Here is a 22,692-nt window from a genome sequence, read left to right as displayed (position 1 = left end):
ACAATAACACTTTTAATGCAAAGTTGCATTAAAACTTGTATTAAAAGTCCATTAAAACGGTCAACTTTGTATTAAAAGTGTCATTATTTACCAAATGACGCTTCATGACAAGTCAGACATTCACAAAGACTCCATCTTTATGACAGATGTTATGTTTATGACAGTGTCATGTCAGTCTTATGCACATCCTGTCAATTAAGTGTCACAGTTTTTGACTGTAACGTTACAAACAACATCCCACAGTGACAGACGTTTTATGGAGTTTTATATATTTGTATGAGATTTTCACTGAACAGTCATTGATATGCTGGAGAAGAAAAGTCAAAAATCACCTACAAGAGACCCAAGAAGAGCGGTGCAACCCATCATCCTCCATAGCCATCAGAACCTCATTCTGCCTGAAGTATCCAGAAGTATGAGATAGTTGGTGCTTAGGAGCAGAACCAAAGTAGGAAAGATGTAACCACTGATGGGTAGCTGTTAGCAAGATGAGATAGTTGGACCATTTCAGATTGAAGAAGGACTTCAGATACTCTTCTACGCCTACTGTCAGGTTTTAAAGGACGTTTTCATCAAGCAGTGGTGCAGAAATGGAAGGTAGCATAAAAGAAGATTCAATTTTCAATGCAGGACCATTTACTGAAATGCTCTGCACTGATTAAAAGCTCTTTACTTAGTTGACTCAAACCTTTGGATAGCTGATTCTAAAATCGACATTCATGAATGAAAGATACAAAAGGAAGGGTGGTTGTTTTGCATGTTGCACGTTGTTGATGTATTCGTGTTTATTTGTTGTGTTATGTCAGCTTCTATCACCTCTGGTCTGGTTAATCTCCCTGTTATTTTGAATTTCACTCTGTAATGACAGTGTACGTGTCTCAGAGGTAACCAGGTTCTAGAATAAGTCTGGATGCTCAGTTATTGACGTCATTCTTGCATTATGTGACAACTCATTTGAGTATAAATGCAAGCCTGCTGTTAAGCTAAGTAAGCCAATTTTATTCCTGTAAAAATTGTTTTGCTCTTTGTGCTTGAGCCTTGCATAATTCAGGCAGCATAAATTATGGTCTAAAATGCACCTTGAAGCATCCATTGAACTGCTGAGTCCCACTGAAAATTGCAGCGATCTTGATTCTAATTTTAATATTTAAACAGTTTGACTAATGGCTGACTGCCTGGACTTTGACTCTAATGTTTCCAGGAATGAGCAGAATAAAGGAAATATCATCAAATAAACAGTGATTTTAAATCAAAATGTAAGCTTTTTTGTTTTCTTTTGCAAAGATTGGTTTATACACACAATTCTGCACAAGTCATTATATGCCTGAGAATCTGCCAAATTAAAATTTAGCCTTATTATGGACAAATATGCATATATAATCTCCAGTAAGCAATCTCATATGAGACCTGCGGTTAACTGTAATCTGATTCAAACATCCATCTAGTTCTAATTTACAATCTAAACAAATTAGATGTTAAAAAATGAGCTTTTCCACACAAGAACTAATCAGTTTAGAACCACGCAGCCACAGCAAGAGAGCAACTTTTTTCCCATGCATGCTTTTCCCCTGTCATGTTATTTTATTCCTCTAAAGTCCAGTAAAAGTACCAGTAATTTAGATCTGTTTTCATTGTCCAGTGGTTGGGATCTGTTTTTTTGAATATCCATCCTCCTTTCTATTTATCATTATCTTAAATTATAAAAATAGAAATAAAATGCTGCTTCTTTAAAAATGACAAATTTTCCAAAGTGGATATTTGTTTAAAAAGTAGTCTTTGTTAAAAAAGTCATGTGATATTTGCAGCTCTAATATCAGAATATGTTTTTTTTTTTTGCAGCTCTGTATAAACGTTTGGGGGTAAAAAGAGGGAATTATTATTTGGAAGACAGATAATAATATCCTGCCTTTTTAAAAGGATGTGCCTACATGTTAGTTGTGAGCAAACAATTGCTGTAAAAATGAAAATGGTACAACGTCCCCACACAATCCCCTGGGGAATGGTGTGTGTGGAAAGCCGTTGATAAACCTCTGAAAGCTCAAAACAAACAATTAAATGCATTATTTAAGAAGGTTCTAGAAATGAACATTGAAAACATTCTTTCACTTTAAAGCGGTCTCTGTTTTTACTGATGAATGCCCTACCTGAACACTCGAAAACAATAGAAATATTGGTTTCCCAAAGTTTATTGACTCAGTTTTATGCCAGTTTTGTATTAAAGCTTCAAAGCGTTAAAGAGACATCAGACCAAGTAGATTGATAAACTGTAAGATGCCCCAGAACTGGAGGTCATTCAGACTTGTCATACTTCCTCATTCATAAAATCAATACACATTCCCTTCAGCTTCATGTGACCATTGATTGCCTCTGGGCTATGAATGCTTTTTTAGGATAGGAAGCTGTGAAATTTTGATTATTTAGCAAACAAGAGGCAGAGTTATTACATTTTTATACAGCTGGCATTTTGCAGAGAATTAAATTGTTACTTCTCCCTTTACTTGATTTGGTTGTTAAAAGTGTCTCACACTGAGACAAATTGGACATTTGTGAGTTACTGACATTATGTTCTTTATTTTCAACAGAACAGCGGGATGTTTACAGCTTCACTAACTGCTCTGAAATTCACCGAAGTCCTGAAATAATCAATATTTTATTTCAAAGATGTGAATAAGGTAACAGTGATAGTCAGAAGTTAAGATAGATGTTTTCATGATAGGGTGATTATACATGGTATAAGTACAACTTTAATTGTACTTATAGCATAGTGTTTTAGTGCTTTCACTAAATCATTCTTGATAAAAAAAAAAGACAAAAAGGGCAAAACACACACAAAAAAACCAGGTTGCAACCCAAGGTGCAGCTGAAAGCAGGAGGTGATGCACCGTGAATTATCTTCCTGTGTGAAATAAGAACTGAGAGAGGTATTTCTACAGAAAAAATAAAAAATAAACACAAAAGCATTCACTTAAGTGCTATTAATTGAATAAGTAGTTCAAATATCTAAGTACACTTGAAATAGGACAAAACTCACAAGTAACTTTTCAGCAAAAAAAGAAGAAGCTTGTCTTAAGTAAATTATTCCTTAATATTGATGAAAAAGTACTAGTCCATTGGTAGATTATTTCATTTACAGCAGGGGTAAAATGTCTTGTTATAAATGAAGAAATCTGCTAGTGGAACTAATACTTTTTCATATCAATATGAGTAAATATTGACTTAAAACAAAGTCCTGTATGTTGCTGAAAAGTTACTTGTAAGTTAATTTAGTCTTTTTTCAAGTGTACTAAGGTATTTGCACTGGAAACTAAACTAAAAATACTTTTGTGTTTTTGCAGTGCACTTCTTCAGAGTATGAAGGGAAAAACCTGGCTGTGTTCAATGGGAATCCAAATGCAATGAATTATGTGTAGATTTTAAATCTCCATAATTTGTTCACTCAGAAGTTCATTTCATTCTGTTTTGGTGAGCCCGGGGTCATGCACCCCTCTCTTTATTCTGACATGGCAGGTGCCTGGTTAGGCTTTAATTAAGCTCCATCCCCTGTGCCTTAAGCTGTCACTGTCGGCGCCGAGACCTGTAATTACCAGCTGCGACCCAGGGTGCCGCGCTGTTTACACCAGCAGACCCAACAGCTTTATGCTGCTAAGATACGTGAAGGTATTAATTAGACCCTATCTGACCTGTCCCGAGTAATTAAAGTCAGTGGAAGAGACGTTCATTCACCTTCACTTCTGCAAAGTCACTGAAGCGCTACCCTGACATCAAAGCTGGGTTTTGGAATGATTTGGCATTTGATGGCTAAAGACCTTCAGGGTAAACTAAATATCGAACTGCTTGACTAATTTACAAAACTTTTTCTGAACACCACATTATAAAATCAAAGTGGATTCATAAATTTGAGAACAGATGTGGGTAGATTAATTATTCTGGGCATTTATAAGCAAGTCTTAAAGCATATTGCAGCAGAAAGTCAATAGGAATCATTTAAATTAGTTTTTTTCTGACAAATCTAAAGTAAATCTAATTCACCATGGGGCACTAGCCCAACCAACAGAATCAAAATAAACAAATTTCCTGGTGAAACATGATGTCTCATGAAGTTTCCCTCATAATTCTACATTTCAAACCGATAAATTAAATGAGAAGAGTTGTCCCAAGAGGACTGGTTGGGATCACCTAAGCAAAAATATTAAGGTTGGGATGTCAAATGCTTTCTAAATGCTGTAATAAACAGTGAAGTAGCCAATCAGTGTAGTTTAGCTACAAATATAAACCTCTAACCATGTTTTATGATGTAGTACCAACACTCTTTACAACGTCAACAGAGAGCCTTATTTATCAGGTAACAGGCAATAGAAAACAAATCTGGGGGCAGAATTAACAGATAACCAGATTTTTTTTCTGCCTGGAAGGAAAGTGATGTCATCCATGACCAAAAACAGCAATAACAGCAGATGTTCACTGAAGATTTTTAAATCACATTGTTTAAATGTATTTTTTGTTTTGTTTTCAAAACGATTACAATAGTTTAAGGGTATATCTTTTTATTTTTTTTATTTTTCAAAACAATGCAAAAGGGGGCAACTATAAACTGGCAATTACAAATCAGTTAAATTCAAAAATACTTTATCCCAAAGTGAAAATCTCTGGGATTTGGGGTCATAGTTCAGGTATTATTTGAGCTTTTAAGATATTATTCAGCTGCTCCCAAAAAACCCCCACATTGTTGCCATAGTAACACATCATAGCAACTGTCCCAAAATGAAAAGGTAAGAATAGAAATCCTTCTATGTGAACAGCATTCAAAACCAGAAGGAATATTTTTCCAGACATGCAACAATTCAAACAATGAAAAGAATAACTCACATCTACAAGAACAAATAAGAACCACTAGAGTTACCACTTGGTGACCAATTTAACATGCTAATTATCTACAAAGGTTTACCAACTTTTGGAAAAAAAATACATACAAAAAAACCCAACTTTGTTAAAACTGAAGTAAGTGACAAATCACTACTGCAGAATTACAGGCCGATCTCCAACCTCCCATTCATCAGCAAAGTTATTGAAAAAGTTGTGTGTAAACAGTTAAATAGCTTCCTAACGATAACCAACCGCTTTGACTCCTTCCAATCTGGTTTCCGGTCTCACCACAGCACAGAAACTGCCCTCGTAAAAGTGTTCAATGACATCCATATAAATACGGACTGTGGGAGAACCACAGTGCTGGTTCTGTTGGACCTCAGTGCAGCTTTTGACACTGTTGACCATGACATATTACTGAATCGACTGGAGAGTTGGGTCGGACTCTCCGGTCCAGTGCTTAACTGGTTTGAATCTTACATAAAGAACAGGGATTTCTTTGTTTCAATTGGAAACTTCTCATCAAAGAGGTCAAAGGTCACATGTGGGGTACCCCAAGGTTCAATCCTAGGACCCTCTTATTCAATATCTATATGCTCCCACTAGCTCAGGTTATAACAGGAAATAATATTAGCTACCATAACTATGCAGATGATACACAGCTCTACATTACGATGTCACCAGGAGACTCAGAACCCATCCAATCACTGAACAGATGCTTAGAACAGATAAATGTGTGGATGTGCCAAAACTTTCTCCAGCTGAACAAAACAAAACTGAAGTTATTATTTTGGACCTAAAGAGGAACGATCTAGAGTCAGTGCACAGCTTCAGTTATTACAACTGAAAACCAGCGATCAGGCCAGAAACCTGGGAGTAGTGATGGACTCTGACCTGAACCTTCAGAGCCACGTAAAGACAGTCACAAAGACGGCCTTCTATCACCTGAAGAACATTTCCAGGATTAAAGGACTAATGTCTCAGCCAGATCTAGAGAAACTCATCCATGCGTTTATCTTCAGTCGTATTGATTATTGTAACGGCGTCTTCACAGGTCTGTCCAACAAATCAATAAAACAGCTGCAGCTGATCCAGAATGCAGCTGCTCTTTATCTCACTAAAACCAGGAAGATAGAGCACATAACACCATTATTAAAGTCCTCCACTGGCTCCCTGTAGCTCAAAGAATAGACTTTAAAATACTGTTGTTAGTTTATAAATCACTGAATGGTTTAGCACCACAATACATTAAAGATCTGCTGCTGTTGTATCAACCTTCCAGAACTCTCAGGTCTTCTGGTTCTGGTCTGCTCTGCATCCCCAGAACCAGAACCAAACGAGGAGAAGCGGCATTTAGCATCTATGCACCAAAAATCTGGAACAAACTTCCAGAAAACTGTAAAACAGCTGAAACACTGACTTCCTTTAAATCTCAACTAAAAACCCACCTGTTTAGAGTTGTATTCGAAACGTAATCAATTGCAAATTTATTGATGTTGTGTTTTTATTGTTGATTCTATGTTGCATTGTATTTTGTGTTTGATTTGATGTAAAGCACTTTGAAATGCCTTGCTGCTGAAATGTGCTATACAAATAAAGTTTGATTGGTTTGATTAAGTGAGAGTGAACTTTCACAAGACACTCTGATAGTTAATCCACTTTGATCCCAATTAGTGCTTAAATAAAAAATCTACATCATAGCAAGCAATATATAATCATCTTTTCAGCTTCCACACAGGGAGTTTTCTGCGGTGAAGATAACATAAGGTCAAAATGAAAAAGCTGTGCAGACGCTGACTCCTGCACATTAAATCCTTAGCTGGCATTCAGATGATGCTCATTTTGAAATGAGGCCACAATATAAAATATACAATGAATATGAGTGGGGTGATATTCTTCAAATGCAACAGGCACATACAGCATCGTTGGTGTGAAGCCAGCCTAAGACTCTAGTTGCTATGAGGACAGTGTATCAGAGGGGATTAGCGCTTTCTGTAGCTTAACTCAACCTGACAGTTTTTCTGCCCAAAGACAAAGTTTGTGGAACTGATTTTCCAATCTGCAGACTCAGAGAGAACGCTTCTCTTCACAGCAAGCCAAAAAAAAAAAAACAGAAACAAAAAAAACATCACTGGGAGCATTAAGAAAAGCAATTTTCTAAAGTCTGCTTCAATTAATTTGCTAAACAAAAATAGTCCTCACATGTACCATGGGAGATTTTACCGCAGGAAAGAGTTTTGGTTCTTTTATAAAAGATAGGTACATTTTCTTTTGGTGTCACTGCACCTGAAAAAGGCAAATGAGCTTAAATGATGGAGAAGAAAAATAATGGGAAGAGGGAATGAATTAACCAATGAATGACTGGGATTTTGGCCTAAACAAATCAAATGCTATATTTCCAGATGGGTTGGGAAAAACAGAAAACATGACATCTATAGAAAATAATTAAATTCACAATGGCTAAACTAAAACTTTTTACTGGGATGTTTCATCATTTAAATGCTTAAGTAAAGCATTATTAATAAAATTTATTTTGCTAAATTTATTTATTTAACAAAATGAATAAATAGATAAATCAAAAATTAAGTGAAAGCAAATTTTTGTCATTAAATTTGGCATTAGTCCCTTCATGATCCTGCCCACACAAGTGTGTATATATAATTGATGAAAAATTGATAATGTGAACTAAATAAATATATGAAAGGTAAAGTAAATGCATAAATATTCAAACTCTTCAGGTCAGTATTTATTAGATGCACCTTACAGATGTTACATCTGGATGCTGCAATTGTTTCTCCTTTCTTTGCTATAGAGCATCCAGCTCTGCCAGGCAGCTTAGGATCAGATGTAAGCAGTCCATTTCAAGATCACAAATTCTCAGGAGGGCTGAAATGTGGGCTTTAATTAGGCCACTCCAAGCCCTTACTGTATTCTTTTGGTTGTTACTTTGCAGGAAAATAAAACTCTTTCTAAATTGTAGTACTCTGACAGACTGAGTCAGATTAGCCTTCAGGGTTGATTATATCTTTCTGTTTCCAGGGCTGGCTGCTACATAGCATTGTCAGCATGATGCTGCCACTACCATGCTTCACACTGGTGATGATTCACTTGTGGTTAATGTACATTGTTTGGGGTTTGCTAAACACAATATAGAGGAGAGCCTCATTTTTGCCTTATCAGATCAAAAGGTCTTCTTGGAGTCTCCCACACAAATTTTTGTAGGTTTTGTTTTGGGTTTTTCACCCTGCTGATTTGTTGGTTGATCTTAAAACCTGAATCCAGGTTTACATAAATATCTGTAATCTGCTGTTTCAGATCACTGAGGTTCGGAAGAGGAGTGTGTGATTTACTATTAGCACTGAATAACATTACACATGTTTTCTTTTCACTAAAACTCAGAAAGTTCATGGACATCCATGGTTTGATGTCATGAAAGAGCTTCAGGAGAGGTTGAATGGTTTGACTTTATTGGGGGATAAATCACACAGTCTGACCCAATTTGTGAAGTTGCCCAGCTCTGCAGGTGTAGAAAACTTCCAGTTAAGTATATTGGAAATCTTTTTGCAGTGATTTCCTGACTCATATTTTTCAATAATAATTTCTCTGTTTTGAATGGAGCATTATGTTGCATTCATGTCATAATTGTAGCAGGAATCCTGGACTTCACAGACGCAGGTGTTTATTTGCTAAAATCACACATCAGCTGCTCTCAGGTGATCTCCATTTCACCAACGGTGACACTGTTGCCATCAATTAGTTGGATCTCTGTTGAATTAGGTCATTTTTTCTTACATGAACAGATGTTGTATAAGTCTGTTTTCCCGATGGCATTAAGGAGTATTTTTCATCTGTATTTTTCTTGTAAAAAATGTAAAATTATATCACAAAAGCAATGAAAGGACACGACATTGAATACATTGTAAAAAAAAAAATTGTAAACAAAATTACAAAATATAAGATGAAAGAAATAAAGCAAAAGTAAATACTTCAACAAGTTATCTTTGCTTGACAGCATTAAGCATCTACTTTCTTATGTTTTTCTGTTTCAGGTAATTTCTGATGTTAGTGGTTCAACCCTTTGACAATTTATGGACAATATATTTTATCCACAGAGGCAATTTTGGCAATTGGAAATTTTGTTCTTTCCTATTATACATGGTTGTACCTGAAACTGTTCCTTACCCATGAGCTTGAAACATTAGATACAATTTTATTTTTCTTCATGTGTCATTTTTGGAGATAAATTAGAAAAAAATCCAAAGTTTACATGTAATTTAAATTGATTGCACATTTTCTGAAAAACACCGTATTTATTTTTCTTCTGTTTCTGGTTAGGATTAGTGGATTCTCAGAAATGATACCAAGGTATGTCTCCTGATTGAACCTAGAGGTGTTATTAAATGAGCCTTATAATGACATTGTCTCACTGTAAACCATGGACATAAAGTAGAAAAAATTGTTTGCATCATTCTTGTCAAAGTGGATATAAAAAGGTCTTTTTTGTCAGCACGACTTGATGCATAAGCTGTGAATATACGCACAGGATACAAAATTATCAAAAGAAAAACTTATCTAATGAAACGAAGGGACAAAATGGTGAATAAAAATATATACATTAATCTCTATTTTTCTCTTGTGTATTTAGTTACAGAGTTTCAAATAGAAGCAAACTATAGTAAAATGAAAATGCAAATGAGAAAATTTAGAGTGCAGAGTAATTAGTGTTTTGGGATATTTTGGAGTTAATTGGCATAATTATGCAGAGCTAAATATAATTAATTTAATTGACAGTTTGAAAGCTTTGTTTCTAATAATTGGTTTATAAGGCTTTTATTTAGTAGAGACTCATTTTGCAATACATTGAAAGCATTCTCAAAAATGACTTCATTTTAATGAAAGGCAATAAAAATACAGAATTATTAAAAGTTCTTTTACTTATACAAACGTTATTCAAAAATACATACAAAATACATAACAAGGAATAGTTTACTGATTAGATTAGAGATCCTCTGAGAGACACTGAGTCAATTAGAAATAATTCAACAACATGGTTGACAAGTTTGAAAGATGCTGTTCAAATACATTTTAAAAAATTATTCTGATAGATCTATAGAATTTCTGTACAGAAAAAACAAACTGTCATATTATATCAAAGAAAAAAATTAAAGCATTAAATGGATTAAAAATTGAGAGGGATTTGTGTTATTATTAACTAAAGGATGGCTATAATGTCATGTAAAACAGAGTAGTCATGTGATGAAGCACTGTAAAAATGTTTTCTTCAGCAGCTGTCATCGTTTTGTGTCACCATGTTTTAAAATAAGGTGTTACTTGTGTCTGAACATGAGGACATGGAGGGGAAACTTAAAGGTTTACTGTTATGAATGTATATCACCTTTGATGTGATTCCATTTAGAATAGTGCAGGTCTATTGGGAATAAAGGTGTGGAATTCACAGTGTTCTGCTGCATCATTTTGTGACTTTTGTTGCAGCATCTCTATCTTGTTTTACTTTTTTTTATTTATATTTAGTGAAGTGACAATGAACCCGTTCAGGACGCTGAACAAAAAGCAATAGTGAAAATACTTTTGTCAGACAATAATGTAAAATAATAACTTTTCTGTCTTGAGTACAGATCTGCAAAATGTGAAAGATTTTTATTAAATTAATAAGTGTGATAAATGAAAACTAAAAAAACATAGCTGTAAAACAGAAGTCCCCTTTAAACACATTCATTGAAATTTTACTTTTAGCATTGGAAGGTTATTATAAGAAAAAGTAACAGTGTCTCCAGGTTAACATTTTTTTTTTAATTAACTCTGAGACTCAAGGTCTAGGGAACTAAAAGTACTTGCAGTCACTTCCTCATTAAACATGACCCTGATGTGTTTTGTGCTCGATGTATAGAGCATTTCTGCCGTTAGCAAATGTCAGCACTAACACCGGAAATGGCTGAAAAGAGCCGAACATTTGAGGAGCCAGGTCCCTCGTTTGCCTTCATCCCAGTCATGAGTGGGATGAAGGCAAACATCCCACGGGATGCTGAACACCTTCAGCATCTCCTGTTGCTCCTCTGCAGATCCAGGATGTTGTGGTTGATGACAATGACAGCATGCATTAGTAAACATTAAAGACCCATTGGTCACTAATGACTGACACGGCTGCACAAAGGAGCCCGTGTTCGGCCCTAACGAAAGCTTTTACAATGCATACGTGGGAAGCAAACGGATTCTGAAATGACAAACAGCTCAAGGTTGTGGAGGTGTACAAAAGATCGTTCTGAGAATTTGCTCAATGGGTTTTAATAGAAAAGCTGCATATGTTGATCATAAAGCAGTTTTTTCCCCTTGACTTTAAGTCAGACACCTACAAACTTATCATGGCAGGTAAATATCAGGGAAGTTAAATTTTAACCGTTCACTGAGTGGATTAGATCATTTTCTAAAGGTTTTTGAATATTATTTGTTTCTGTTCTCCCAGCTCAGAACCACAGCAAATCTTCCATTTTTGTTTGTACCGCTGTTTTGTTATTTGATTTTAAACAAATGTAATATTTTAGAGTCATTAAGCCCTAAACATCTGAAAAAAAATAAAATAAAAATAAATCACAGTCAGTCTCTGTACTGTTTTCTGAGGAGTTAGTTGTGGTTAGATGTAGATTTATTCAGCTAAGAAGTGTTTTGGTTTTCACTTTTAATGTTTTCAGTTTGTTTAGTTAAATCCCAATGTTCCAGCTGCTTCCTTTCACTGCTGCTATGTTTTGTGCAAAAACCATGTACCCAATATAATCATTCGGATGATTTTCAATAGAAAAGTCATTTTCAATAAATTAGAATATATGTCCCAAGAAGGCTCATTTGTCAGATTAAATGTATCTTTTGAAATTAACAACCCTTAAGCAGATATTAGACATATTTTTCATTAAGCCCACATTTTTGTTTTTAAAAAAATAGTTTTCTTAATGGTTGGATGTAAAATTGTAATTTAAAATCTCATGTTTCATGTTTTCATTAGGTATAACAGAAAGTCGTCACGATTAAAAGAAATAAACTGGTTTAAAGGTCAGTCTCTGTCTATTTAATGTATATAATCTGTTTCTCTTGGCGATGGAGTTACTGAAACAAGGACATTTTCAGTAGTATTGCAGGTTAATGAATGGGTCTGTAAATGCTGGTCAGAACTGGAGCTGAAATTTACGACTCTTGCTAATTTTTCTTTCTAATAACGGTGGTCAATAAAATTGACATAAACAGAAATATTATCCAACTCCACCAATGTTGCACTATTGTAAATTTCTTTATGTCACTGTTAGTGAAGAAGGAATGTAAATCTCTTAAAACAGCCGCAAAATATTTTTTCTTTTAAGTGTATTTATTGCCGTAATTGTTTTTGTTGTATCTGTATCATTTGCTTTGAAAAATAAAACTTTTAAGAAACAAAGCCATCATTCATCTCACTTCAACACAACAAATGATGAATTTAGAAATACTCGGTTTATTTTTAGTTTGTTTGCCACATCCTTCACTGTAAAAAGTAATAAGTTCACTTTACTTAAAAAAAGTTAGGAAACCGATTGCCTCAAAATCTTCAAGTAAAGTAGCTAATTCATTTTAAGGTGTTAATGCTAAAAATAACTATGTTTAGACCACTTAGATAAAGGCAGTAAACCTGAGTGCCATTAACTCAAAATCATTAATTGGGTTAACTGTAAAATATTCATTCAGACAACTCATGCAATGGCAGTAAACTTGAGTGCCGTTAACTCAAAATCATTAGTAAAGTTGACTATAAAATGTCAATTATGACTACTTGAAATTGTGAGTTATGTCAATTAAGCAGTACTCATAAAAATAAGTTATACTTACATGTTTAAGAGTTCACATTACTTGCAAAATATCAGGAAACCAATTGCCTTGATATGTTCAAGTAAGATGAACCAAAAGTGTTAAGTTATTGGAACGAAGAGCCAACAGACAACAGTTTGAATGGAAAAAAATGTTTAATAATTAAACAAGTTTACCTTAAATACAAGGTTCTCAAGTGTGGTTACATACACACCTGGAAACAAAGTTTTCCATAGACTTTTTTTAGGGGAAAAAAATGACACGACTTTTTTTCTAGGGTAGCCTTCAATCTAATATTGAATCCTTCAAATGGCCCTCAGTCTTTAAAACTTTGAGAATTCCTGCTTAAATGTCTTAGTTGACTGGTGTGAAACAAAAACTCAATTCTCAATACTAGAGCCCAACATTTATCATAACATTGATAAAGTAAATAATGAAGTAGTGAAGTGAAGTAATGTTTCTCCTCATTAACATAAAACCATTTAGTAGTCTGCAAGTCCAATGATGCTCTCTCCAACAAAAAAAGAATCAAACAAGAAATAAAAATCACTTTTCCAATAAGGGTAAAGGTATCAACGTTGATCCATAATGTCACATCACATTCACTCATTGCATCAGAAGATTTTTGAGTGATTGTATTTTTGGTTTTAGGGATTTATGTCCAAGTGACAGAAGCACCGGTTGGATGAAGTCAAAGGTGTACTTCAGTTGTTGAGGGTGCTCCAAATTCAGAGTATAAATAAGTCCAAAGAGCAAACACATGGCATGTGGAAGATTCCCAAGATCATTCATGACAAGACTTCCTTCCAAAATGATGGCAGTACTTGAAGACTGGAGGTGCAGTGAGTCAGTGAAGGCCAGCCTGTCCTCAGGAATGATGGTCAGGATCCCAATGGGGGTGTGAGACACGTCTGGGTCTTCGCAGTCCTAACAACAATAGAAGCAACACCACAATTACATATCAACGTAACACTTCTTTAGGGTGACCAGATTCCTCTTTACCCGGACATGTCCTACTTTTCAGACCTAAAAAAATGTCCAGGGGGAATTTAAAAATCGTCAGGGATTTTGGTCAACTGCCTCAAAACACATTACATAGCTTACAGTGCATTGTGATTACATTGCCACTCCGTTCCACTACTCCATTCCAGGTTTCTTTGTATGGAAAAGAAATCGGTAGCACATGTACACACGATTTCTTGTGCTACCGCTGGTTCTACCCCCCACACCCCCCGTCTCCCCCATCTCCACCCCCCGTTGGCGCATGTGTGTCCGCCGATTCTACCCCCCCGCCAACAAAAAAAGAAGTGTCCTCCTTTTCAGAAACCCAAATCTGGTGACCCTACACTTCTTCATCACGGCTGCTTCTCCTACAGTTTACAGCTGTCCCACCTATGGCAGTCTACTCATCATAAGCCTTCTATAACAGTACAGCGGCTTTTTTAACCCGTCAACATCTTTATCCTTATCCCTTTTCCTTTTTTTGTTTTGCGCCCCGGACAGCTTTTTTGCTCTGCCGCTCCATCTTGTTGCCACTACATAAACATGATATTTTCGACTAACGTTAGTCCCAGGCATCGCTAAATCATTACACATAAAGTTAACCTCAAAACCTGGACTTATGGATGAATTATACGGCCGAGATAACGAATATAAGTTTGCTAAAAAACAGTGGGACTTACCGTGACAAAACTTAGCTGCAGCAACCGCCGTATTGTTGACAGTTTGGCGTTTCTTTCAAACACGTCGTCACTCGTCAGTGTCCAATGCGCATGTGCGTTCAACGAGAGCTGCCGAATGATGCCGAGTTTTTTGCTGGTTATGCAGATGCGTTTTGTTCACTCATAACTCCAAGTTCGGGTTACTTGCTGCTGATGAGTTTGATTACTTGCCTCAGTAGAAAGTTGTCTTTGCTAAGTTTAAGTTAGTATAGTCAACAGACTAAGCTGGAATGAGTTCAGGTCACTTTTCTTTTTGAGTACACTTTACTTTTACATTTTACAGTGTTCTTATATAAATGTTTTCAAATTGTTTCTGTTCTGCTAGTATCCCATGAGAGCCAAAAGGCTGAAGATTACAAACTAGAACATTATGAATGAACTTGTGGTAAACTTATTTCAAATTCAGATGAGTTTTTTTAAAGTTCTGGATCAAATACAAATCTCTTTTAAATTCCTTTATTGTTTATCTGATTATAATCTTCAAAACTTGTCAGATTGTTACTCTGCTTTTGTCCATTGTTTAGAGGAAACATCATGACAATAACTTTAGCATCCACTTTATTTAGCAAGATGTGTAAAAAGAAATGACTAAAAATAATGTATGTTGAACTGATGGAGATTAGGACAGTTTCAGCTTATCCACAAACAAAATGTAGTAAAAGAAACATCTGAAAAATATGTCTCCTCAATAATTTTTTTAATTAATTACCAACAACTAAATCTTGATATGTAATTCCAAAGAAAAACAAAACAATGCCAGTTTCAGTAATTTTTCTTGGCTCTCTCACGTCCCTTCCTCGTTGAATTCAGGTTCAAAACATACTACTCATTAAATGCAATAAATTAAAGCTGCTAAGTGGCTTTTTTTCCTCACTATGTCATGTTCTGGATAAGTAGTTTACTGAGAGCACAGACTTTAATTGGACGACATCAAACAGTCGCCTCGTCTCCAAGATGAGATTTTAGGCAGAGACCCTGTGAAACTCTTGTCAACATAATTGGTGAGATGAAGTACTGCTGATGCACTTTGACACTAATATTTTCATTCTTTCTGAACACTTCCCTGTTGAAGTTTCATTGAAACAAATAAACCAGGATTATTCAAAGCGAGTCGGACATACTGGGGAAAATTAGTTGTATTATGTTTTTTTTATTCAGCAGTGACAGCAAGTTAAGTTGTGAGAGCGATGGAGAAAACGCTCATCAACGCAGGTTTCAGGACATTTGGGTCAGTCGGAGTTCTCCATGTGTTGATGTCAGGATAATCAGCAGTGGCATCTCCTAATTAGATTAGCTTCAATGCTGCTGCAGGTATTTGTTGTTTAAATAAAAATAATGACAGATCCTCACTATTAGATTAAAAGGTCAACACAGGCGGTGATTCACTGACACTCTGCAACATGCAAAGTGTTTTTAGTGCAACCCCTCCCAAAAATGATCATAAGTTAAATCAGTTTTACTTTATTCTAAGTTATTCATTTATTTATCATCGGTAAATGCATCTGTGATTGTTTCAGTTTAAATATTCACAGGATTTATGGGCTCTCATATCACAGGGTTGAAACAAGATGCCTCACTTTGCTTCGGTGTTTAACCACTGAAAACACACCTAAAGCTGGAAAAAGCCAAAGATAATTGTCTTAATCAAGGAAGCAGCTAATATATATATATATATATATATATATATATATATATATATATATATATATATATATATTTTATGACAACTTTCATTGTAGAAATTCATTTTCTTCCCTGAAGCTGTTTTATGAGTGCCATCAAAAGTAATAATTCATCTGTTTTTGGTTTCATTTCTCACTTGAATAAAACACATGTAATGCAACTATAGAAGAAAAATGAAAAACAAAACAAAAACAGGATATCACTGGGGATTTATTAAAGAACAAACGGAGACATAAATAAAATACTGGACATGTTAAATGTGAGACTATGACATGTAAATAAGTTTGTTTGATTGGTTGCCATGAAAACAGATCTTTCCTTTCATCTTGTCACTTTGAAACCTCGACTCATTTATCTCCGTTTTGTCACCTGGTGCATGAAGCCCTCAGAGAGGCTCTACATCGTGACTCAACTCCTGCAGCTGGAGCTTTAAATGAAGCAAACAGGCTCCGCAACACAAATTAATTAAATCAAAGCCAATGAAAGCTTTTGAAAATTACATCCAGAACATCCTGCATGTGTCTGTTTTGTATGTGGAGTTTCAACTGGGAGCTAAATGAGCATGGCTACACTTTGTGCCGATGGATGTGACAAAAACAAGTGAGAGAGGACAATTGATGTGGTCATGAGCAAACTATGGTCTATTTTAGTGTGTCTGTTTGTAGTTTAGAACCTTCTTGTCATTATGAGGTCTTAATGAAATGTCTTTGACATGTTTTGGTAAAAATACTATTTCACATCTACAGCTATTTTCCCTGACCTGCCTTTAAATATTACTTCAAGCCTATATTTTAGAGCCTCATATTAAACACATTAGGCCTCCATCTTTCCTCCTGCAACCTGCAACAGATGGACAGACGGTGCTACTGCTACAGTTTCCAAACATCTCTCACCCTGATGGAGTAAAGTGAGAGTTAGATGAGAATCTTTTCTGACTTTCAGATCAGTGCAGTGGCTGATCTTAGCTCTCTCTCTCTCTCATCTGCAACTTAATTAAAGTGTTTTCTTTTACAAGTCCACCCACAAACTGTCAGGCAGGGTTATTGTCTCTCATCCAAGTTTCACACTCAACATCAGCAAGCAACAAGTCTGTGAGCTCGGTCCAACACTCTATCAACCACACACAAACCCGTCACATTAACTCAGTTGTTAAATTTGCACATGATATGTGAGTCTGTTTTATCATTTGAAATAGTTTGGCTCCTGGGAAGAATTTGTCAAGCTTGCACAGTAGTGCTCAGAATACCTTTTAATTCAAAAAGCTGCCAAAACGAAACTATTAATTCTTCTCAATGAAAAAAAAAATTTCCTGGAAGTTTATGAGTGGAGATTTATAAATGAACTGTTTGAAAATAGTCCACATCTTAAAATGCCAGTGAGAGCACATCACTGACAGCCTCACCTGGTCTGACAAACACCATGCTGCTGTCACAGAGACCCAGCAGCATTTCAGGTTCTCAGTTCTTTCACAAAGGAAGGATTAAACAATTGATTTCAGTACAATTCAAAAATACTACTAAAGTATCTGATCCACAAGTTTTAATTTGCTGTTCACTTTAAACATAGGCTGGTATGAGATTAGTTTTAAAACCCTGGCATCAAAATACTAGTTTGATGGAATTATGATGTTATATTACAAAGATTTAAAACTAAGTATGCAACAAGATTTAACCCTGCTTTTATTTAAAATAGTTTCCTCATCATTTTAATCTGATGTCAAAACGTTTAAACAGCCGAAAGCGACTTTTTCGTAGGAATTGGACTGTGCCAAACACTTTTCATAATTCATTTGCTGCCTTTTTAATGCGGTGACCTCAAGAAAAATGACTGATGAAAATTCAAAATTTAACATTTTTGATAAGACGTTTTTGCGCTAAAATGAGGTGGAGTTTTAGCTGTATTGAAATGATTTCAATATTTATGTATTTTGCAAATTTGAAATGACACTTTTTTTCACCTCACACGATTCATAAGCAGATGTTCTTACTGGCAGAGAAGATGAAGACAATGATGATGGTGTGGTATGTTTTTTAATGATTTATTTAACACTTTAATTGAGAAACGATGTTCTTTCGAGGTTAGCAGAACATTGACAAATTTTTGCACACATTTTGTAATGGAAACACAACCATTGTGCTCTTATTGTTATCTTTAAATTTAATGGTCAAAAGAACTCTAATTTAACAATTTGTACTTTTTATGCAATTATTAGAAGCCCAATGTTCACCAACTTTCAAAATTCATCTGTAATTGTTTTTTTTTAAGAAAGCAAAAGAGACAAATATTTTAGTTGGAGTTAGTTTCAATTTTATTATTTTGATTTTTTGGATCAATATAGATATATATTGATATAAATATATATCAATATGTAGAAAACAGTAGCAAGTTCAGTTCACTTCAATCTCAACTGATTAAAATAAGAACAATCAGAACATCCAAATAGATCAATATAAATATTAAAGGAAAAACTATTAAAGCCCAGATAATTTTATATTTTCATGTGGAGAAATATTTCTGTGTCATTAAAATAAAATTAAAAAAACATCAGGAATGTTTTTCTTTATGAATCCTGAAACACAGAGAACTACATTTAAACCAGAAACATAAAGAGAAGAACAGCAGAGCAAAGACATCAGAACAATGAACCCTGATCAAAAATCAGAGAAAAACTATTTGGGTTCACAGATCTCTGCAGAGGTTCCAGGGTAATAAAGCCAAACTCCAGCCAGCAGCGGCTGAGTGAATGTGGTCTGGACTCTGTGGAGGAGAGTCATGGTTTCAGAGACGCTGTAGAAGGACAGAATACCTGCTCTGTGATTCAGGTACACTCCGACTCTGGAGGAACCAGAACCTGAGATGGAGGTCCAGATGTTGTTGTGACCAAAACTAAAATTGTTTTGGGAACACTCTAATGCCCAAGATTTGTCATTACATCCAAATTTACATTCATTCCCATATCCTACTCTGCTGATGTTCTTGTATGCGACTGCTACATAAACTTGTATCCCGCTCCACTCCACCTCCCAGTAACATCGTCCAGTCAGACTCTCTCTACTCAGAACCTGACACCAAAATGTAAATCTGTCTGGGTGACTAGAATAAGATTGATCCTGATCCATCACCATAACCTTCTTGTTTCCCTTTGATAGTAAGAGCCATGTGTGTGCTGTGTTTGGATCCAGTGTGATTTCACATGAATATCTTAAGAATCCAGCTCTGCTCTTTGGTTCTGGTTCTGGTTCTGACAGTAGAACATCCACCTCAGTGACCATCAGTGAGATGTTTGTCCATGAGTCTCTCAGGACGTCCTGTAGTTTCTCTCTGAGCTCTGACACAGCTGCTGTCACGTCCTCAAAGTGTCTCAGAGGACGGATGTTGATGCTGGATGAGTGTGTCGACTCACTGAGTGCTGGCAGTGAGGGGTAGTGGAGGAGAAACTGGTTGTGATCCTCTGTGTGTGAGAGCTGCTCCAGCTCAGCTTCTTTCCTCTTCAGCTCAGTGATCTCCTGCTCCAGCTTCTCCTGAACATCTTTGACTCGACTCACTTCAGTTTCCTGCTGGGATCTGATCTGCTGCTTCACCTCAGAGCTTCTTTTCTGGAGGAGACGGATCAGCTCAGTGAAGATCTTCTCACTGTCCTCCACTGTTTTATCAGCAGAGTGATTGATGGCCTCCACCTCCTGTTGAAGCAGCTTCACATTTTTCTCCTGGTCCTGGATCATCTGCTGGATTTTTCCTCGTCTCTCCTCCAGCTCTCTCTGCCTCTCAGTCCTTTCTGCTGCAGCTGAGACTGTGTCATGGCCTTTATGTTCATCCATGGTGCAGAGATAACAGATACACTTCTGATCAGTGCGGCAGTAGATCTCCAACAACTTATCATGCTTGGAGCAGATGTTCTCCTGGAGGTTCTTGGACGGCTCCACCAGCTTGTGTTTGTTAAATGGAGCCACATCACGATGAGGTTGAAGGTGTTTCTCACAGAAAGAGGCCAGACAGAATAAACAGGACTTGATGGCTTTCAGTTTTCTTCCAGTGCAGGAATCACAGGCCACATCTTCAGGTCCAGCATAGTGGAGATCAGCAGGAGCAGCTTGGAGTCCAGTCTTCTTCAGCTGCTCCACCAAAGCTGCTAACATGGTGTTTTTCTGCAGGTCAGGCCTCTGTGTGAAGGTTTTCCTGCACTGAGGACAGTGGTAGTTTTTCTTTTTCTCACCTTCATCCCAGAAGTTTGTAATACAGTTCATACAGTAGCTGTGTCCACAGGGAATAGTCACTGGATCCTTCAGTAGATCCAGACAGATGGAACAGGAGAAGGTTTCTCGGTCCAGCTGCTCCATTTCTCCTCTCAGTCACACTGACTGTGTTACTTTCATTTCCTGAGAAGAGAAACAAGCTTGAGCTCTGATCCACCAATCACATGTCAGGACAGAGAAGCTACAGCCAATGAGCTTCGTCCTTCAGCAGCTTCTGGTTCCACCCAGATTCAGTCTTTGAGACCAGGAAGAGGAAGACTCTGAAAGTAATAAAACTGAAAGTTTTCTTTACAACAGTTTTTTGTTCAAAACAACTGACTGAGTCACCAAAACTCTACTTGTGACATCGGGTGTGTTTGGTTTCACAGGGAAATCTGTTGATTGTTTTCCAACTGCTCTATTATGTCTGCAGGATATGGAGAAATCAATGTTTGCATCATGTTCTTATGATTTTACTTTACTGTTACTGATAATGCATCATTTTTCAGTTCCTGATAGAATCATGCTCTGGCTTTTCTTGGGTTTCTTGAACATTTAAAAGTAATACATTAGGCTTGTTCATGATAATAATACTGGGAATTTTAATTTAGTGATTTAAGTTTTTTTCATGAACTTGAAAGTAAAATAAAGAAAATGTATTAATTCACTTGAAGCAAAGTTAATAAACCTATAAAATACAGTTTGGCAGTCTGATTTTTATTGATATGGAAAGAGTCACTATTGTGAAACAATAGTATATATATATATATATATATATATATATATATATATATATATATATATATATATATATATATATATATATATATATATATATATATATATATATATATATATATATATATATATATATATATATATATATATATATATATATATATATATATATATATATATATATATATACATATATATATATATATTTATATATATATATATTGTAATAATTTATGGAAAGCCTTGTGATTTTATTTTTGTGTAAACATCAAAAGAGTGGAAGAGTATGCTTCTCACTACTGGTATTTTTTAAAAATATCCATCACCACTAACACATTTTACAAAAAAGTGAAGGCAAAATATTTTTCATTTTTGGTTTAAGCATTTAAACATGAGTCATTGACAAATAACTTATTTAATATTTAAAACTATTTTACATTTGTACGTTTAATCAGTGCCCTCTATGTGTTTTGAAGACTCTGTCATCTGAACCGTGTTTCTCCTGAAGCTCCTATGTTACATAAAAGTGCTTCTGATATTTCTGAAAGACATTTCTACTCTAACCCAAAAGCCTATTTCAGTTCTGAACATTCATTAAAAAATTTATGTTAGTTTTGAGCCTAATAATACAAAACAATTATAAGTTGTGTTATTATGTCTGTTATGGTCACTAGTAGGGCTGGTAAGGTCAGTAAGGGGATTGTTAAGCCTCCCACGGTCTTAGCGCATGCACTCCGGAGGATCCCAGCAAATGTCATGGTCCGACAGAGGGGAAGGTTTGGTATCCCATCAGACCGTCAGTTCCCAAAACCACACCAAACCAAATAAATTAAAGAAACTTGTTAAAGCACACGTGCGACCAGGGCAGCCCCATCAAATCGCACACAGAGTATCTCTTAAGATTGCCAGAAGATTAGGGTCACTATAGAGCTGTTAAAGTCATTATTTCAGTTATTCAGTCAGCAGGTCTGCTAAAGTCTCTACTGTATCTGTTAAGGTCAGTAATATGACTTTTATGGTGATTACTATGTCTACTTAGAACGACTACAGTGTGTTTAAGGTCACTACTAGTACTATGAATGTTACTAATTTTTCTGCTAAGATGACTATTTAAGGTCTCTGTCTATTAAAATTTGCTCAGAAGCGTACTTTCTTGACATGTTCCTTCCAAACAGCATGTTTATCTTCAGATCTGGGGGCCTGGTTTTCTAAAACATGTTTTCATCTTAATGTTTTCACCCTGACTAGAAAACACTGCAGATGTGCAGCATCTTACAGCTAAGTGTAATTCAGCCAACTCATCAGGTCAGATTGTTGCGCCCGATGTCCCAGTATTCATGAGGTGTGTCAGAGGTGAGTCTGTGTTCAGATCTGAAGAGAAGAAGGAAGCTGTGGCCAGAGAGGTGTGGCTGTGTTATCCAGTTTTTACAGCCTACAGTAACAGGAGCTGAGCTGTAAATCTAACCTTTGTCTCCTCTTTTACAATCAAGAGTTAAATATTTACTTTGTTTATTTACTGAAAATCTTGTTTCCAATTGACAGCTTGACTTGTGATAGCCAAATTTCAAAAATTTCTCAAGTTGTTTTATTGAAGAAGGCAGAAAAGATAG

The 22,692-nt window shown here is 35.7% G+C and overlaps 1 protein-coding gene across 1 annotated transcript; it reads right to left on the bottom strand.

Moving 5' to 3' along the window:
• Positions 1 to 18,132: 18,132 nt before the first annotated feature.
• LOC122831714 (tripartite motif-containing protein 16-like) lies at positions 18,133 to 20,483 on the bottom strand. Its single transcript, XM_044118098.1, has one exon. It carries the CDS (start codon positions 20,447 to 20,449, stop codon positions 18,782 to 18,784), a length of 1,668 nt encoding a protein of 555 aa, XP_043974033.1. The 5' UTR covers positions 20,450 to 20,483; the 3' UTR covers positions 18,133 to 18,781.
• Between the last annotated feature and the right edge of the window lie 2,209 nt (positions 20,484 to 22,692).

This window comes from Gambusia affinis, linkage group LG05 (genome assembly GCF_019740435.1).
Source record: "Gambusia affinis linkage group LG05, SWU_Gaff_1.0, whole genome shotgun sequence".
In the NCBI taxonomy this organism is placed as follows: domain Eukaryota; kingdom Metazoa; phylum Chordata; class Actinopteri; order Cyprinodontiformes; family Poeciliidae; genus Gambusia; species Gambusia affinis.
The sequence above is the reverse complement of the archived record's forward strand: the minus strand, read 5'-3'. Positions and strand labels throughout refer to the sequence as shown.